This window comes from Chiloscyllium plagiosum, unplaced genomic scaffold (assembly GCF_037043375.1).
Source record: "Chiloscyllium plagiosum isolate Xiang-an unplaced genomic scaffold, Cpla_swu_hap1 HiC_scaffold_17, whole genome shotgun sequence".
In the NCBI taxonomy this organism is placed as follows: Eukaryota; Metazoa; Chordata; class Chondrichthyes; order Orectolobiformes; family Hemiscylliidae; genus Chiloscyllium; species Chiloscyllium plagiosum.
In genome coordinates, this window is record NW_028270155.1 from 54,849,719 (window position 1) to 54,870,596 (window position 20,878).

Below are 20,878 nucleotides of genomic sequence, written 5' to 3' on the forward strand. Positions count from 1 at the left end.
TTCCCTGGGATGGGGGAGCCCAGAACTAGAGGGCACAGGTTTAACGTGAGAGGTGAAAGATATAAAAGAGACCAAAGGGGCAACTCTTTCACGCAGAGGGTGGTACGTGTATGGAATGAGCTGCCAGAGAATGTGGTGGAGGCTGGTACAATTGCAACATTTAAGAGGCAATTGGATGGATATATGAATAGGAAGGGTTTGGAGGGATATGGGCCGTGTGCTGGCAAGTGGGACTGGATTGGGTTGGGATATCTGGTCGGCATGGACGGGTTTGACCGAAGGTCTGTTTCCATGCTGTACATCTCTATGACTCTGTGACTAATTATCGGGACAACTATCAGAAACGTAATTTAGAAGAATGTGATTGAGAAAGTACGTGTATGGATAAAAGCTTTGGTTGGGAGGAGTTACTGGCAACATAGCAACTCAAAAAAGGCATGTAGAGTGAATCAGCATTTGGGAGTATTCCTTCAATGGATGGAAGGAAAGGATTGCTAACCAACTGGGTGTCACAAGTGGGAAGTGGATGTGTGGAAGCGTTACTGGAGGATAAAGTTTAAATTGCATGATAAGGTGATAGTTTGAGTGCCTTGGATTTGTGATTTGGAAACAAGTCAGTTGGAAACAAGTCAGAGTTGGAAAGGGTTAGTATTGTGCCCCACTCAAAGACAGGGATTTCAAAGTCTGTCAGAGTGAAGAGCTGTCAGTAAAGCGCTGAGGTACTTTATAAGTGGAGGAGAGTGCTTTAGTGGCAAACGACTGCAGATGGTGATGGGGGGATATTGTGAAAGATAACAAATTGCATCATTAATGGGCGCAAGGTGGAGGTTCCATTCAGGCAGTTATTCATTCACTCTTTACCTGTAACATTAAAGGTGTAGTGGCTGAGGAGAAGTTGAGGCTTTTTGGCAGATGAATCTCAGTGTTATACTTAGAAAGGTAATTTTTTATGATGACTGTCTTCGCAGTTCCTTGTTCACCAGTCAAAAGCACACCCTATGAAAAGAAATCAAGTTAAATTATTTTGGATATGAACTTCCTACTGCTCAGGGAGGCACTGCCAGTGTAAAATGGCACAGACAACAATAAAAGAAGGGTACAAATGTTGCGTAATTGAGATTTAATTGAAGATGAAAGGCTTCCTAGATCAGGCTCATGTGCTGCAGCCTCTGTCTACTATTCTAGGTGCACCCCCTCCAAACCTTCAAGTTCCATGGTACTTTGCAGTCCCCATCATCAGCTTTGAAACACTCTATGTTCCCACGCAAATCTTTCATCTTAAATATAATACATCAATTTTCTGCAAGCCTCAGGCCAACCACATAGTTATTCAATAGCATTATCTATTGTCCCCCACCAAAACCAGGGTGATGTTGACTTTCAAAGATTCCCCCACTCACCCTCCAATCCCACAGTACTCTGTGACTTCCCATGCTGTATTAGTTCCTACATTTGTATCTAGAGTTCTCTCTCACTCTTTCACTCAAGATTGGTCCTGTTTCTGTCATCAAAGGGATGTTTCTCTCTATATCCTAGCACACAGCATCTTGGCACCAGTCTCTACATTTGAGCTCCCCACTTTCCTCAATGCAGCAATGTCCCCTCCTTCACATCACTGCCCTAAATCCCAGGACTGACTGTGATCCATCACACCAGACTGACTAGAAGATAAAATGTGCATAAAACACAGGAAGCTAGCACACAGGGGCAGTAGGTAATCTGGAAGGCAAATGGAATACTGGCTCTTATTTCAAGGGGATTGGAGTATACACAAAGGGAAGTCTTACTGTACAAGGTGCTGGTGAGACCACAGCTGGAATACTGTGAGTAGTTTTGGTTCCTCTATATGAGGAAGGATATCATTTCAGAGAAGGTTCACGAGAATGTTCGCTGCTATGGAGGAATGGTCTTACAAGCAAAGGTTAACAAGGTCGGGACTCTACTCAAAGCAATTTTAAGATTGAGAATTGATCTTATTGAAACATACAGTATTCTGAAGGGGCTTGACAGGGTAACTACAGAGAGAAATGTTCCCCTCATGGGACCAGAGGGTATCGTCTCAGAATAAAGGAGTGCTAATTTAAGGCTGAGATGAGGAGGAATTTCTTCTCTCAGAAAGTTGAGAGTCTTTTGATCTCCTTGCCACAAAAGCTGTGGGGGCAGAGTCCTTGTGTACATTTAAGGCTGAGATAAATTCTTGAGTAATAGGGATAAAGTAGAGGTGTGGAATGTTGGAATAACCATGACCCTATTGAATGATAAAGCAGCGCGAGGGATCAATTAGCCTGCCCCTGTTCCTATTTCTTAGGATTTTATGGACTTGGGAGGGCAAACCAAACTAAGGACAGTCCAGCCTCCTAACTAGTTTCTCACCAGTATCTGGGAGAATAGTAAGCTGCATAGAAATTAGGTGAGATTAGCTAATCATGAGACACGAAAGTATGAAAACATGACCTTCAATAAATTTTGCAATTGGGCAGAATGGTGATTGGTGACTTGAATACAAAAGTACATTGCGGTATCACAATAGTTAGAAGCGAATTTGTCAGGGTGAAGGATCAGAAATAGACAAAGCAACTTAAATGCTGAATTACAGCCTTGAATCAGAAACATACCCAACCCCAAATGTTACTGTTTCACATGAAGACTTAGTACACAACTTTTTCTTGTGTCCAGTATGACCACAGATTTTGTAACCAGCCCAATTTCTCTATGAGCATCTTTACTCTCTGCCATGTTGAGTTAGTTTAACCCATGTCTAACAATTAACACGTAATGCACTAAAGCATACAGGTTGTAGTGATCAAAATGAGGTCAGCCAGGTGGACATCACAGAATATAACTTCCCTCACTGGGGCTGTTAATCTGGTCTAATCAGGGAGCCCTGGATGACAGATGAAAACAGGAGTGTCAGAGGTTCTGTTCATGCTGATAGCTGGCTCTGAGGGAGTGGGACCAGTGTCAAAGACTCTGTACATGTAAATAAAGGGTGACTCGGTGATGGGATATCAGCCTCTGTGGAGTCATTTCAGGATCCTGAGCATATTCATCATTTGAGAGTTGCTCTTATAGTTCAGGCCCTTGGCCCATAAGACACAATGCTCTAGATTCAAGTCTTAGTCTAAGACTTCTTGGTAATTGAAGAACACAGCCATCAAAACATATGCTAGTGCCAAGCCTCAACCAGATAATTGGGTAGGATTAATATTAGGAAGGGCACCAGGCTATAAAACCACCTGCCAAGTTCAAAACTAATGAACTGATATTGACAGAGCATTGTGGCAACCCCATGAAATATGGGAAAACCTGTGAGTGTGTGTACCCATCAATTCAAGCAATACAAAATATCAAATATAAAATAAAAACAGATGATGCTGGAAATACTCAGCAAGTTACGGTGGCTCAGTGGTTAGCACTGCTGCCTCACAGCACCAGGGACCTGGGTTTGATTCTAGCCTCGGATGACTGTCTGTGTGGAGTTTGCACATTCTCCCCGTGTCTGTGTGGGTTTGCTCTGGTTTCCTTCTACAATCCAGAGATATGCAGGTCAGGTGCATTGGCCATGCTAAATTGTCCATAGTGTTAGGTGCATTAGTCAAGGGTAAGTATAAGTTAGGGGAATGGGGCTTGGTGAGTTACTCTTCGGAGGGTCAGTGTGGACTTGTTGAGTCAAAGGGCCTGTTTGTATACTGTAGGGAATCTAATCTAATCGAAAACAAAAGCCAGGCAACATCTGCGGAGCAAACATTTTCTGTTATTTCAGATTCCCAACATCAGGAGTATTTTGCTTTTGCGTTGTGATGGAAAGCAGCACCGTTAGATCATGTAAAGTACCATTCAGGTTCATTTACTGTTAAAAACTTATATAAATTAAGAGTAACACGGTTAGGAATTTCTTCCCGCACGAATGAAATGATGAGCCTATCACATCCGCATTGATTTTTAATCTGACTTAACATTCTCTGCCTGTTGTGTTTGATTTCCAGTTTTCTGTTCAATTACTACAAACTAATACAGCGATCCGCATATCCAGAAAGTTGAAAATACCTTGCCCTGTTTGGCAATATTATGAATAAGAAAATTTGTCCTAACATTGTCCACATTTGGCACGAGGATCGATCCATATTCTGGAATGGTGTCTACAGGATAAATGTACTCCTCCACCTGTGTGCTCCAGTGTAACCAGTTCCCTGTTATAAAAGTTTTTTAAAAAAATTAATAATTCCTTTATGTAAGAAAGGGCAAAACATTTGATCAACAACGAAACACTCAACTGTGATAGTTTGAGTGAAAAATAGTTCACTTTAATTGTATGGTATCAACTTTCCCAAACAACTTGCAGGACAAAAATAATTACTGTATTCATGGTGATGTCTTACGATCACATTATAAATAAGCAGGAGCAATGTAACCTCATAATCATACATACACCATTAAACATTCAACTTGACTCTATATGGGAAACATGTTTGATTCTGTTTCAGAAATAATGAGAAGGCAATAAAGACCAGCAGACACCAAGACGTACTCAATATAAAAAATGAACCTCTCTGCTGGTTGACCTGTTTGTACAAATTGCCAGTTTCCCTTTGTCCTTGCAAAAGCTTCAAATGGTGAAAGTATATAAAAACTGTGTGTACACTTGATGAACGGCTAAAAACAGGCTTGATTCTAACTGTTTGGATTCTCCACCTGTCCTTACTCTTCCAGTATCAAGGGTGTTGTGTTTGGAGGTTGCTCTAAGATTTTGCAAGGAAGTAAGTAGCTATATTCTCTTGAAAGGCTTCCCTGGAGTCATACAACTTAAGTTTGGCCTTCTAAATGTCAAAAGTTGACAACACTGAGGTGATTAATCTCAAGATGATTGATCACCATCTCTAATTGGAGCACATTTAGTGGGATTCAAGAACTTTATCTTTTCTTCATCCCATTTGAATTTCTGGAGGCCCCACGTTGGAAGACCAAGCCAGCTTGAGTCAGGGAAGGACCAGGGACAGTAACTGACCCAGTTATAATATAGGACTGCTGATGCAACCTTGCTGCTTTCATCAGGCTCCATGTGTTACACAATTGCTTCCATCAAACCATAACTGCATAATTATCAAGCTTCAAGCTCAGCAAACATGTTTGAGACTCACCATCAGGGCCCACAAGGTAGTCAAACATTGTTTCTTCAGCATTTAAAGAAATTTCAGGCATATCCAATTTGATACAAGAAAGATTTCTCAGCCAACACTCCATCTTTTTTCTGTCATCCAGCTCAAGACTACCACCAATACTCCACATTATACCGAAGATAAACAATCGTTCCACATTCTGGTGGTCTAACTCGCCAATTTGTTCCTACAGTAGAACAGCAATGACAATGCTGAATTAAGTTTGATTTAAAACAGAAGTCTGACATCTCTAGATCACCAATAATATGGATCCCAAAGAAAAAACTCTGGGTTACTGCTCCAGACACCTCTGGCAGCTTGGGTCACCAACTTTAGTTGAATTCATTGCAAATCTTCAAACTTTACCTGCCCACTCTTTCAAGCAGTTTTCTTCACAGTTCTCTTTTCGTTTATTAATAATGAATCAAAGACTTGAATGAAAAGTAATAAAATACACATGTCTAAGACTTTCACCCAGGTATTTGCAGAAGGGTCATGGAAATTAATCTTTTATTCCTGGGGAGTCCAGGACAATCCTAACAGGTTGACAACACAAACTCATACAGTCAGCAGTACCCCCTACAGAATGTAGATCTGTTTTAGGGACATAGAAGTCTAAATCTCAATCATTAAAATTGAAAATAGTCATGGCATGAGGAAGAAACAATAAACAAATGCTTATTTGTTGGGCATATATAAGCATAAGGAAACAAGAAGATTGCTTAGATATCTTAACAGCTATAACAATAAGATTATATTCCTTAGGAATTCTTCTTATTCATTAATATTTCTTGGTACTTTATTGCTATTTGATACTTCTGAATGATGAACACTATATTTGCATGTATGTATTCATCTTTTAAAGCATTTCGAGGAAGATGAGAGTAGTTTTTAAGATTTAGATGACTAACTGAATAACATGGACACCCTGTTAGATCTGAAAAATGTGTTGCTGGAAAAGCGCAACAAGTCAGGCAGCATCCAAAAAGCAGGAGAATCGACATTTCGGGCATAAGCACTTCTTCAGGAATGAGGAAGGTGTGCCAAGCAGGTTAAGATAAAAGATAGGGAGGAGGGACTTGGGGGAGGGGCGTTGGGAATGCGATAGGTGGAAGGAGGTTAAGGTGAGGGTGATAGGCCGGAGTGGGGGTGGGGTCGGAGAGGTGAGGAATAAGATTGCAGGTCAAGAGGGCGGTGCTGAGTCTGAGAGTTGGGACTGAGATAAGGTGGGGGGAGGGGAAATGAGGAAGCTGGAGAAATCTGCATTCATCCCTTGTGATTGGAGGATTCCTAGGCGGAAGATGAGGCACTCTTCCTCCAGGCATCGTGTTGCCATGGTCTGGCGATGGAAGAGGCCAAGGACCTGCATGTCCTTGGCGGAGTGGGAGGGGGGAGTTAAAGTGTTCACCCACAGAGGGGTTGGGTTGGTTGGTGTGGGTGTCCCAGAGGTGTTCTCTGAAACGTTCTGCAAGTAGGCAGCCTGTCTCCCCAATGTAGAGGAGGCCACATTGGGTGCAGCGGATGCAGTAAATGATGTGTGTGGAGGTGCAGGTGAATTTGTGATGGATATTGAAGGATCCCTTGGGGCCTTGGAAGGAAGTGAGGGGGGAGGTGTGGGCGCAAGTTTTGCATTTCTTGCGGTTGCAGGGGAAGGTGCCCGGAGTGGAGGTTGGGTTATGGACCTGATGAGGGAGTTGTGGAGGGAGTGGTCTTTTCGGAATGCTGATAGAGGACGGGAGGGAAATATATCCTTGGTGGTGGGGTCTGTTTGGAGGTGGCGGAAATGACGAAGGATGCTAGATTCTTGGCTGAGCCACAGATTTACCACAATGCAGGAGGCCATTCAGCCCATTGTGTCTACACCAGTTCGCTGAACGAACTTAGTTCTATTCTTCTGCTTTTCCTCTATATACTTGCACATTGTTTATATTTAAATGATCATCTAATGCCCTCTCGAATGCCTCAATTGAAACTATATTCACCACATTTTCAGGCACTGCATTCCAGCTACTAACTGTTCACTGTGAGAAAAATTCTTATCTTACCATGTGTGCTCCTTTTGCAAAATACTTTGAATCTCTACCCTCTTATTCTTAGAGTCATAGAGTTGTACAGCACAGAAATAGACACTTCAGTCCAACCTGTTCAGATATCCAAAGTTAATCTAATCCTATTTACTAGCATTTGGCCCAAATTCCTCTAAACCTTTCCTATCCATATACCCATCCAGATGCTTTTTAAACGTTGCAACTGTACAGCCTTCACCACTTCCTCTGGCAGCTCATTCCATACAAGCACCACCATCCATGTAAAAATGTTGCCCTTAGGTCTCTTCTAAATCTTTCCCCTGTCACCTTAAATCTATGCCTCCTAGGTTTGGACTCCTCTATCCTGGGAAAATGACCTTGACTATTCCCCCTATCCACGCCCCTCATGATTTTATAAACTTCTATGAGGTTCTTGACCCTCTTACAAACCGGAACAATTCCTCCCTATTTACTCTATCCAGAGCCTTCATGATTTTGAAAACCTTTATCAGATCTCCTCTTAGAGCTTCTCATTTCCAAAGGAAATAGTTACAACTTCTCCAATTAATCAACATAACTGAAGTTTCTCACCTTTGGAATCAGCTTTGCAAACTAGTCTGCACTCTTTCCACTGCATTTACATAGAACATAGAACATAGAACATAGAAGAATACAGCGCAGTACAGGCCCTTGGGCCCTCGATGTTGCGCCGATCCAAGCCCACCTAAACTACACTAACCCACTATCCTCCATATACCTATCCAATGCCCTCTTAAATGCCCATAAAGAGGGAGAGTCCACCACTGTTACTGGCAGGGCATTCCATGAACTAACGACTCGCTGAGTGAAGAACCTACCCCTAACATCAGTCCTATATCTACCCCCCCCTTAATTTAAAGCTATGCCCCCTTGTAATACCCGACTCAATACGCGGGAAAAGGTTCATACTGTCGACCCTATCTAACCCCCTAATCATCTTGTACACCTCAATCAAGTCACCCCTAAACCTTCTTTTCTCTAGTGAAAACAGCCCCAAGTGCCTCAGTCTTTCCTCATACGGTCCTTCCTAAAGTGGCCACTGGAACAATACACATTATTGCAGCTAAAGTCTAACTAGTGTCTTATATATATATATTCAGCATAACCTCCCTGCTCTTGCACTCTGTCCCTATCAATGATGCTTAGGATACTATACACTGGAAGTCAGTTTCAGAATTATTTTCACATAATAGGATGCCTTGAGAGATAATAAAATACCTTTCCAGAAGGGTTAGCTCTTTCACAACCTTTGAAGTCTGTTAGAGATGAAAGCAAAATTTAAACCAGGGAAAATACAAATTAGGGCAGACGTATTGATATCATCCAAAAGTAAAAACAATGCCGAGTCTTGGTAGTTTAACGAGTTACAGAAATACGTTCCACCTTTTTTTAATGCACTCTAACATTAAAAAACGTACAATGCTGGTTTAAAGCAGTCTTTATCTGATTATCCTGTCACTTTCCCTTATGTACAACTTTGCGGCACATGGTTGTGCGAGCATCCAAATCTCCTAGAACGTATTGCATGTTTTAAAATGGGGTTAAGTCTAATTAACACATCAATATCCAATCCTCTATTCCTGAACTACATCCTTTATTGTCCGGAAACATGGCAACAATGTCTCAACACAGAATACAATAATCAGCAATGATAATGATTTGAATTTGCAGACGTAAGCATGGAGTGCAATAACAAGGAATTAAGGAGGGATTGCCATGGCATCAGGCTACATGGGTCCTGCTAAAATAGATCCCATGATGTCCTTCTACTGCATGAGTGGTTGTCCACATAATCTGTTTTTCAATCAATCAGATGATTTTAAAAAAATCCTAGCAAATAATCTTTGAGATTAAATGGTGTACCTTGGAAGGTAGAAGTCCTTGTAGAATGTTAATACTTTGCATAATTACAAAGGCTTCAAGCACTTTCACCTTTTGATTTAATGACTGTATGCTAAAATGGTAAAGGTCTGAGAACACAGCTGCATACAGCTTCTTGAGAATTTCAGCCTCGTGATGCGAACGTAACTTTAACCAACTCTGTTAAAAGAAAATGATTAACTTCTAAGTACAATTTGCTGTCTGTAATACTCAACAAAGAATTGTAGATCAGATATCGACTATCAGTTTTCCCACAGATGTCAAAATATTAAATGTTGCGAACATTGTTTACTTAGGGTCACACATTCACAAGTCCCAGAGATACACCTAAACACTTTATTGAATCACACAGAACTATAGAGCTCAACAGCTTTAAACATGTCTAAATGCAGTCACCCTATTATTAGAGTACTTGAATTCCCACTTTGCATGATTTCTACTAAGTCAAATATTTGTATTTGGTGTTGAATTTGCACCTTTTTATCATAATGAGCAAAATACACCTAAAATAAGGGCGAAGATTAATCAGTTTTCAATTATTGTATTTGCAGAACTCAGAGAAGTTAGTCATTTACCTCTAAGATAGGCCTCCAGTCAAGCACTGAGGCACTCATGTACACCATCCCATTCCTAGAGACAGTGGCAGGAGATGCATTGTCGATGTTGTGAGGCTCAAAAACTATTTTACAGTTTGGTGCCATTGGGATACGATCTCCATTTGCCAGAGTGAGAGTCTTGTTGTCATCGAGGACAGAATTAAGATTTTCTATCCAAATGGTATCAACAGGACCATCCAATACCAGCCAAATGTGTTCACCTACATCACGTTCACCACAGATTTAAATTTGAAAAACACAGAATAATTAGCACAATGTAACAGCAGAAAAGATAACTGCTGGAATTATGTCTGTCTGAAATAGTTTGAACATGCTATTTAATCCCAAATACTTGTATGTAATTCATATCGATGTGAATAGTTTAAATGTTAAAATATACACATTTAAAAGAATGCATGGTCTCCATGTCCTTAGTCAAACCCCCAAAGCAGGCACCATCTGTAATACCAAGCTTCATAACTTTATTTCATTGGTCTCTAAATTGGTAATATGCATTCTCCCATTTCTCTCATTGACTGTATTCCTTAAAATACTGTGACCTTCTAAGTCAACAGAGTTCCTGATGTGGATATCTGGCATAGCAGTGGAAAAGATTGGGTAGAGTGCCAGTAACATTGGATTTTAAACCCAAATCTATTTCATCACAAGTTGTCTATGTAGGAAGAGCGACATGCACTGCACAAGACAGTATTCGCTGTCCAAATAACTGACAAAAGCAAAACAAACAGGGGTCCAGTGGACATGAAATTCACCCTCTCACACATTCTTCTGTTTTGGATTTCTAAAAATGGATCCATTTGAATAAAAATTTATAATCAAGAAGACAACCTATTACAACAGTTTAAATGACCACCACCAAAAATAGCTTTCAAACTTTGTAATAGATTTGAGAGGTCCAATGTCTTTATGATGTGAAATGAAAAATAACTTAATCTCCACAGATAGAGTATACACCAAAAATCAAGTCAATCTCTCCATTAATTACTGTCGATATATTGAATGACAACATATAGACCTCTGTAATGTTTTCTAATACAAGCAAAATTCTTTAAAATGAGAATATTAATTTATAAATCACTCAAATATCTCACATATTTTCCAGACTCATTCTTATACCTTTCTTGGCCCTGAGAGTCTTCCTCCACAGCGTAGAAAATATTCCATCAGTCCAATCGTTGGTTGCAACATCGAGACGGCCAAACATTTGAGGGGCTGTAATTGCTTTGGGATTCATTCGCATCTCTCTATGAGGCTTACCACACTCTGGCCAGCAAAAGGCAACAAGTTAAAATATTCAAGAAACAGCTACTGCCTTTTAGCAATGCCAATGACTACAGCAGCAATAAAATTTAAAAATGCATGTCAGGCAACTAATTGTTGCAGTTGGAGTAGTCTGAGCCCAAAGTGAAGTATCTGCCCAAAACAACGTAATTAAAATCCATTTTTAATTTTGCCCACTACAGCAATTCTGACTAAAATCAATTTTGATAAGCTCAAGGCAATTTTTCTTGGCAGTAAATAAAATTAAACTAAACTGTCATAATTTGACACCAAATAATATTCTCTTTGGAGAATTGTATATTTTGGAAGTTAAGATTGCAGAAATTGAAAATTCTCTTTGGTGTAGCAGGGGTCTCTCTTCTGAAGCATTGTCTTCAGGCGTCATGTAAAGAGCGATACTCTACACCTACATCTATTGATGTTAATGGACTGCAGATAACATTCATTATCTGTGCATGGTAGTGGGTTCAGGAAGGTGAAGCCATTGTTTGGTACACCAATTGATGTGCAAGAACTTTCCCAGTGCCTGTGTGGCCATGGAACTTAGAGGGATTATTGGGTGCACAGCAAGATTTAAAAATATATGTATGCAAATCACTGAAGGTAAAAGGACAAATTGAGGGGGTTGTTATAAATCATATGAGATCCTCGTCTTTATCAGGAGTGGGTCAGAATACAGAAGCAAGAAAGTTATACTAAACCTTTAAAAAAACACTGAATAGGCCCCAGCTGGATAACTGTGTTCAGTTCTGGGCACTACACTTTAGGAAAATACCAAAGCTCAAGAGATAATGCAAAAGAGATTTAGAATGGTATCAGTTATGCAGAGAAACCTGGGGTGTTCTCCTAACAGCAAAGAAGGATAAGTGGAGATTTGATAGGCAGGTTTTTAATCATAAATAGTGTTGACAGAATAAAGGAGGAGAAGTTTCCAGAGGCAGAACAAAAAGACACAGATGTAAGGTAATTGCCAAAAGCAGCTGAAAATGTGTTGCTGGAAAAGCGCAACAGGTCAGGCAGCATCCAAGGACCAGGAGGATCGACGTTTCGGGCATGAGCCCTTCTTCAGGAATTGCCAAAATTTATACTGAGTTGCTGTGGTCTTTGAACTCATTGTCGAAAAGGGGAATAGAAACAGACACAATCTTAACTTCCAAAATGTAAATATTATTTTGTATCCACACAGCTGCTGTTACGTTACTACAATGAGACTTAAAGTTTGCAAACAGATTTACCATGTAAACATTCGGCCAACCCAAATTTGAGTCAGTTCATTTCCTTTTATATGTTTCCTTAATTTGCTTCCCTACTATGTGGTAGGGTTTTTCCTACACATGTCCACTACACAAGTGTACTTTGGAAAACGTCTTACTGAGTATCCAGTGTATGCTCCAGTTGGATCAGATAGCTTCTCAAAATTTTGTCTCCATTTTAAAGAGAATTTTACCATAGGGGTTCAAATCCAGGAACTCACCTATACTAAAGATCCACTTCATCAATTAATACAGATTCCATATTCTCTTTGAGGGTGTTGTATTCTTTCACACCCTTCCAGAACACTGCTTATGTCCTTTTCTTATTAAGGATGATGCTTCTTAATAAACTGCACAAGGATTGAAATTGTACTGTGCACATTTGGTTACAAAACTATAAGCAAGTTTGTGTGAAATTCATTAGTTCACCATTTAAACAAAAGACATTAATCCACTTTCAATTAATGTGCCACAAACTCACAATAGGGAAACTAAGCGCAGGTTGCAAATCATGAGACATGCAGGTTGAACAATTGTAAGTATCTACTTACACAACAGAAGGAAACAATACGTTCTTCTCTTATTCATACACAGTATATCAACAACTTAGTATGCATTGGTTATTTTTCTAATTTAACACAACTAGACATTTCCTCAGTTAGCATCGCAAAGTTAAAAAATGTTTGTATCAGGACAATCTTTACCTGTCATAGCCTTCATGAGGGTATGAATACAAGTTGTCTTTCCAGCACCACTTGGGCCCAGTGTCATCATACCATGTCGTACACATTGTGTTTCAAACAACTGAATAACCTTCAGTCTCCACGGTGTATGTTTTACTAGGCTGGCATCCTCAATCTGAAAGCAAACTCATATATAGTTGGTGAATAATTACTGCCTCTAAAATTGACATTTAGTAACATTTAATTTTCATTACTTAAGTACATTGAACTTTTCAAAATGTGTTCAGTCAATCCCATTTTCCATTTTGGAATAGTGATTTGAAACTGCCATGCATTCCACTTTAGAAGGTGTTCTCTGTTACAGATTTCATTAAAAATTATACAAATAGTTCACACCAGTACCTGTTTGTCAATAGCAGCTTCCAACTCAGGATAACCAGACTTATCCAATTGAATACCAGGAAACAAATCTGCTATCAGGCTGAGAAATAGTGGTTCATCCTCATCAATCTGGAATCAGAAGGCGAAGAGTGATAAACACTGAAATACTCGTACTAATACCTCACATGCACACCCTGGGTTGAATGTACTACAGCAATTATTTCGGTTCATGTTGTAGACCAGAAAGTGGTGGGGTTGGCCATCCAGCATCAGTGCTGAGGTGACCCCTCCCTCTAGGGTTGACCTCCCACTTCAAATCTGGCATCATAGTTTGATGCCGCATTCCTGATGAAGCGCTTACACTTGAAACGTCAACTCTCCTGCTTCTCGGATGTTGCCTGACTGGCTGTGCTTTCCAGCACTACACATTTTGACTCTGATCTCTGGCATCTGCAGTCCTCACTTTCTCCTAGCATAGTTGATGGTCAAGTAGAAATTCAGGATCCAAACTTGCTTTTGGGCCTCGTTAAAAAAAAGGCATTACTGGCTGTGTTTCAGGAAGGAAACAACATATTTTTGTGCATTGCTGTTACTTCATTCCATTGAAATTTTGAATTATGTCATAAAATTATCTTCCCATTTCACTTCGCTAAGTTTTCTTGTTCTGATGCAGCAGTCTACAGCTACCAATTTATACTCAGTGATTTTATCAGCCTTCCACGACAATGTTTTCACAATGGTTGTGTCAATTAGCTTATGTATTTTTGAACCAAAATGATTCAGGTTACATTTCATGAGTTGATCACATATATTGCCTGAAATCCTTTCATAAAAGTTCTATGGCGCATTCCCCCACCACGCACAAAGTGTGTTTGAAACTCACACCTCTTTACACAATTGCCACCATTTTTTACCAATTACCACTGCTTCCCTTTCTTCAGGCTTTGTTGTACCGAATGTCATCACACCCTTTATCAAAATGTTCAACTTTAACTTCTTCATTGTTTCTAATCTGTGCGGAGCCCACATTTCTCACTACCTCAAGTTTTCTATTACCATTCAGTTCTATATTTCAAACTCTCATTGCTTCAATGCCTTTGTCCAGCTTTCTTTTACAATTGTTCAGAATATTCAACTCTGTATGTGAAGCTGTGATATTTTAACAATAAACACACAAAAAAACTAGCTTATGGAATAAGATGAGGCAACTTAAATGCCAGCAAAACAAAGAGCTAGAAAATCAAATGACCAGTTTGGAAAGGTTCATGTCTCGAAGGACTCTCATGACAATTGTAGATTCAGTATCTTCAGGGCTGGCTCGCTTGACAGCACCAAGTGTTCGTAAAACAGATAAAATATTGCGAAGTCCAAAGTCATAATGAACCTGAAATACAGAGACAGTAATCATAGTAGAGGAGAGAAAGTTAATTTCCATACTTACGAATTACACTCAAGATTAAACTTTAGGATATTCTGTTAATACTCTTCGATTTGTATTGTCAAATATAGGCTATAAAACTGCATTGAATTCTCATTTATTCTTTATTTCTACTTTTATTTATAGGCACAATAATGCCATGGATGCTAATTTTGGGGAATTAATATAAGGGATGTTAATGGTGGGAACTCGGACTCTGCCCTTTGCCCAGTTATGCATATTGCACACTCAGACTACATACAGTGAGTTCTGCTATAACGCAGTAGTTCTGTTCTCGTGCAATCTCGTTATAAGAAAATCACATAATAGCAGCACCATTTGAACTAATGGAGCCCAAATCACATTATAACCAATACATACTTTAAAGCTTCACGCTTTAGAAACAGTTTCCCTAATTTGTCAATCGTGTTATGTTGAATTTGTGTTAATGAAACACATTATAGCAGAACAATTTGTACTGCATAATCAGATGTAAAATTCTATATACCAAACAAAATGCCTGAGCCCCAATCTCAGTAGAGCAACAAGAACTACATCAATGTGGCACTTTTTGTCATTTCCCAAACATGCTAGACCATGGTTTCTGAGTGTAATTGTTAACTAATTCTGAATTAGGAACAATTGAGACTTTGAATGAAACTACTTAGTGGTGACTTAATGGTGGTGGTGACTTAATCTCAGGGTCACCAAGCCTCAGCTGAGGGGAGAGGTTGAGAAGGAAACTCCTTCATGGAACTACAACTGGTGCAGGAATTGAAGCCATATTGTCGGCATCATTCTGTATTGCAAACCAGCTACCCAGCCAACTGATCCCCATGATCCAAGGGTAGAAAAGGAGGTTAGGGTGGAAATTACAGCAGCGCTGCCTATAATCTGCCAAATCTCCTTAGAAATAGTGGTGGTTCTAGAGAACTTAAGAACTTGAAAATTGATAATCTTATTCAAAAGAATTAAACTAATAAGGACAGACCAGTCAGTTTAACATCATCAGAAATGAAAATCTGGGACAAGTTTACAGTCAAAAAGGTCAAATATGGATTGTTTAAGGATAGTCAGCAGAGATTTTTAAGGGCAAAATCATGTCTACAGTAACTGAGATTTTTGATGAGGTAACAGAGAATGTTGATGTGGGTAATGCAATTGATCTGGTAATACATAGACTTCCAAAAGACATTTGATAATATGCCAGATAGCAGGCATGACAGCAAGCTAAGAGTTCATGGAATAAAAGGAAAATTAGCAGCAAAGATATGAAATTGGTTGAATTACAGGAAACAGAATGCATTGGTGAACAATTAGTTTTCAAACTAAATGAAAACAAAAAAATGCAGTTTCCAGGGGCAGGGTTAGGATCAGTTTTTAACTGATCTACATTGACGATCTAGACTTGGGTACAGGACATCAAAATTTTCAAATGATACAAAACTTGGAACATTGCAAACTCTGAGAAGGATAGTAATAAACTTCATGAGGATGTAGATAGTTTGGTGAAATAGGAAGACAAGTGGTAGGTGACATTTGAAGCAAAGAAGTGTGTGTGAAGTGATTCATTTTGCTAGGAAGAAGGAACAGAAGCAATATAAGATAAATATCAAATAAAATTGTGGCTTTCAAAAGAATATGACCAATATGTGATGAGAAAAAAACATTTGCATAACTGTGGAGAAAAAGTGAAGGAGTGGGGCAGGAGTGAGTTGCTCTTCCAAACACAATGGGCCAAGTGGCTTCCTCCTTTACTGTAATCATTCTATGATTTTATGATTTCCCCAAATGATGTGATAAAGCACAATATAACTATAGATTCTTCCAGTCAATAATTTACTTGTGCAGCACATTGACAAGTGTGAAAAACAACAACAAACAAATATTAATACATTTCTTTACCATAGTCTAGTGACTGGCTCAGTTTAATTCTGTCATGATATGGAGAACCCCCTTAAAGACTAGACAAGATTTTACATGCATGGCACATAGTGAGCCTGAACTAGGTACAGCTCAGTTCCCGAGTATATTTTCTGGTTCATTTGCAATAAACCAGTTGCCAATCCATGGCTTGCTATTTTTAACTAAATGTCCTTTGCCTGTTGCCTGTAACAGGCAAAGGACATTTAGTTGTTGCTGCCCTACTGAATTTTCAATTTGAATTTTGTGAGTCTGATACATCAATGAGCTTGTTCAGAATGCTGGTTCTATATTTATATCTTTTATATATTTATGTCTCCAGGAAGCATCACTGAGAACAATAGTCACCAAAAACCCTTGAGAAACTTAAAGAATAAAGGTGAATGTTGAGGAGAAAGCTTCAAGATCAACTTCTAAATCCACAACGAAATGAAAATTTGTAACCATATATTACATCAGTAAGTCAGCTCAACAAAAATGTTAAACATCTTGCAAACATTAACACCACAAGACAAAAGAAATTCCAATTCAACGGGTCAGAAAACAGCCCTGGAATATGTTGCCAGAAACATAGTGCAGCACAACATACATGCAAAAGAGCAGTGTGCTAACAACACTTTATTACTTCATTCGAATGTGCAAGGTTCTTGGTTAATAGTTACTCCTGCGCATGAACTAAACCATTATCACCTTCTCTATTCTTGGATAGTGCGGTGTATTGGAAATTTTCCAGTCCAGTGAAAAAACTTCAATATTCAAGAATATTTTGAAGACTACATTAGGTCCTGTAGTACCATTTTCATATCCAAACATGATAGAGGATTGTGGCCAATGCCTCTACTATTCTTTTGAGTTCCTTTGATAAGCTAATGCGTGAGCCATCAGGACATATTGCTTTTAGGGATAATTATTTCATTACAAGTGTCTTCCTGTCCAATTTCTCCACCTCTTGCTGTATTTCTTGAGTTGTACTGCTTGTAAGAACTGAGGTGCAATACTCATTTGATATTCCTGCAATGCCTTCGTCCCATCTCAAATCGTCCCTACCGTTTTTTAACCATACATTATTTTTAAATTTGCATTGATAAACTCAATTACTATTTTCCTTTAAGTTCCCTATAAGTCTTAGCTCATACAATCCCCTAGCCCTTTTTGCTTTCCTTCCAAAATATTTCTAATATTCTCTTGCATGATCAGCCCTTGATTTGGCAAACGTCATTTTCATTGAATCTCATTTTGATTTCTCTACTCATTCAAGGACCATCGACATATTCTGCACTATTTTATCTTCTGGGAAACGTATTAGGTTTTTGGGGATTCAGGCTGGCACACCAACCTGTTTGGAGAGCTGCTCCTCACACAATTTGTAAAGCACAAAGAACTTGCAAGCCAGGGCAATGTTGTCTATGAATCCACAGCTTGCCAGTTTGACACGGATGATGATCTGTCGATCAGGTACCATCATAGCCACTGACCGGAAATTAATCTTGAGGTTTTCAGGAAGTTCCTGACGTCCAGCATAACCTGGGTTCTATTGAGTGGAGGAAAGCTTCAAATCTTATTTTCAGCACCAAAATATATTTCCTGTTAAATACATTACATTCAATGGTTAAGAAAAACATCATGTCTGTATTAATCGCAATTACATTGTGGAGTTCAGGTTCCAATCAGATAGAAACCCTGTTTCCTTTGTTGACTTCTGCTAGGTTACAACTTTAGCAATCCTATTAAAAATAGGTACTGCATAGGTCCAGACACATTGCATGGCTCCAACACTGACATCCAGTAGCAACAGTGTACTATCCACAAGATGCACTGCAGAATTTAACCAAGGTTCTTTAGATGGCATCTTCTAAACCCATGAGCACTTCCATCTAGAAAGATAAAGGCAGCAGATACATGGGCACAGCACACCTTGCAAAAAGGTCAGCTCACTGACACCATCTCAAGAGCAATTAGGGATAGGCAATAAATGATGGTCCAGCCAGTGCCACGAGTGAATAAACAAAAAGGATCTAGCCAGTAAAGAATGTAATGCCAATAGTATAACGGTCACCCACTTGCAGCCAACAATTACTCTCTTTCAATTTGTCAATAAAACAAAGTTAGTCGCATAACAAAAATGATTGTTTCTCACCATTGTAAGAAAGATGCCAAACTCTGGGTTCATTTCTATTGTCTCACTGTCTGTAAATATGAAATATTTCTTGCGTTCCTTTTTGCAAGTCAGGATAATGGCTATTTGCTGAGCAGCTACTGAAAGTACAGGCAAGTCAATACGATTGAATTCATCAAAACATCCCCAAGACCCTGACTGTGCCAGTCCTAAAATAATAAATAAAATAGCACAGATTAATTGAATTTCATGGTCTAATAGGTGGTCACCACTGGTCAGATGGTCATTATCTTACATCCATTACCTTTGAAGATTCGGCCAAGGCCTCGGAAGTCCATTTGATCCGAACAGTTGAAGACAACCACATACTTGCCCAAGCATTTGCCCATGTCTTTAACTGTTTCGGTTTTTCCTGTGCCAGCAGGCCCTGTGGGAGCACCACCCATATTCATCCCCAATGCCTGGGCTAAAGTAATGTAGCACCTTTAAAAACAACATTCACATTATACATTGAATTGAAAGCATTCAGTTCTCAAGGAATAAGCCAATACCGGGTGGCGGAATCCAAAAATTTAATTCCATGGACAAATGAGAATACCACATGTAGAAGTACCAGTCAACCAACTAGAGTTTTTTTTATATATTTGGTCAAAATGATGGCCCTGAACTTCTTACAGTGGTCGATGAATACTGAACATTTGAGCAAGCTGCCTGATCCTCCTGTGACAAATTTGTGACAAAGTTTGTTGGAGAGCTGATTTGAATGCTCCACAGTAAGGATAGCAGCACATCAGAAGTGTGAGAGGTGGCAGATAGCTCTGCACCAAAAAAAAGTAATATTTTGCAAATATGGTTAATTGATCAGACTGCCATTAAACATGGCCAGCTTAATTTAAAGTTGGATAAGCATTCTCCGTTTACAGTCTATATTGTGCCATTTGTGAAATTAGAGTTTTACAAATTGGGAGATGTTCCAACCTTCTACAGCATCATTTATTTAACATAGTCCCAAGATTCCAGTGATATTGATCAAAGTAGAGTTTGCATTGGGTCACTCAGAGCAAGCTAAGTGCACTTGTTAAAAAGTTATACAGTTCACAGAACATTTTCATCCAAATGATTAATTGTTTTAAATGATGTATTTTTAATGTTGGTCTTATCTATTCCCAATTTTACTTTTTCATAGTTTTGATATTTGCCACAAAATGTTTGCCATTCCCCATTATGTATCGCAATTTCCAACCAGTTCTCCTTATTCTACAATCTTCAGATAATAATTCTCACCAACCATAAACTTGTTAGTACAACTGCCCAGTACAGGCATGACAGGCCAAATGCCTTCCTCTCATGTTGTTTGATTTTATGATTCTATTCTATAATTCATTTCTTTCATTTGATTTTTGATCTAGCAGAGATCCTATTTATTTGCTGAAAGTTAAAATATTTCATCTCAAGATAATAGAGAAGAAATGCACTTCATAAAAGATCTTGAGTACTTGACGAGATGATTGTTCACAGGATGTATTCCTTTATGAGGAGAAATGTTGTCTCTTGGAGGGTCATTAATCTTTGAAACTCTCTTTGCTGGAAAATGTAGAGACAGAATCATTGAATATTTTTCAGGAACTATGTCATTCATAATGGCAAAAGCCACTTGCTCCCTATCTTGCTATGACTTTTTCACCTCAACTTCAGTGAAGATATGTTATTACAATGGTTCTAGGAAATTGTAGGCCATTATAACACAATTCCTCCACTCAGAATTTAAATATTTTGTAGAAGTTCTTTCAAACAACAATCAGGTTCTGCCAAGAATCACAAGGAACCAATATTAACAGTAAAAATGATCTTGTGTCAATTATTATTTTTTGCAGTGACATTGCAAGTGCAAAAAAAAGCTAGATAAAACTTAATGTTTGTGATTTTTTTTACACTTAGAGCAATTTGAAAAACCTCAACAAAAAGAATTAACATTAGATTCCCTATAGTATGGAAACAGGCCCTTCGGCCCAACAAGTCCACATCAACCCTCTGATGAGTAACCTACCCAGAACCCCTGACTAATGCACCTAACACTCTTGGGCAATATATCATTGCCAATTCA

The 20,878-nt window shown here is 39.0% G+C and overlaps 1 protein-coding gene across 1 annotated transcript in view; it reads right to left on the reverse strand.

Annotated features, from left to right (window-relative positions):
* The window catches only part of LOC122558738 (dynein axonemal heavy chain 5-like), a 269,744-nt gene that overhangs the window by 114,598 nt on the left and 134,268 nt on the right, over nt 1-20,878 (reverse strand). The window contains exons 37-48 of the mRNA XM_087996146.1: nt 19,079-19,257; nt 18,796-18,983; nt 17,995-18,189; nt 14,568-14,702; nt 13,340-13,447; nt 12,959-13,112; nt 10,837-10,983; nt 9,679-9,920; nt 9,086-9,262; nt 5,139-5,343; nt 4,048-4,190; nt 862-996 (exon numbers count right to left, since the gene is read on the reverse strand). Of these exons, the coding sequence (XP_087852272.1) occupies nt 862-996; nt 4,048-4,190; nt 5,139-5,343; nt 9,086-9,262; nt 9,679-9,920; nt 10,837-10,983; nt 12,959-13,112; nt 13,340-13,447; nt 14,568-14,702; nt 17,995-18,189; nt 18,796-18,983; nt 19,079-19,257 (2,008 nt within the window). The remainder of the gene's footprint in view (nt 1-861; nt 997-4,047; nt 4,191-5,138; nt 5,344-9,085; nt 9,263-9,678; nt 9,921-10,836; nt 10,984-12,958; nt 13,113-13,339; nt 13,448-14,567; nt 14,703-17,994; nt 18,190-18,795; nt 18,984-19,078; nt 19,258-20,878) is intronic.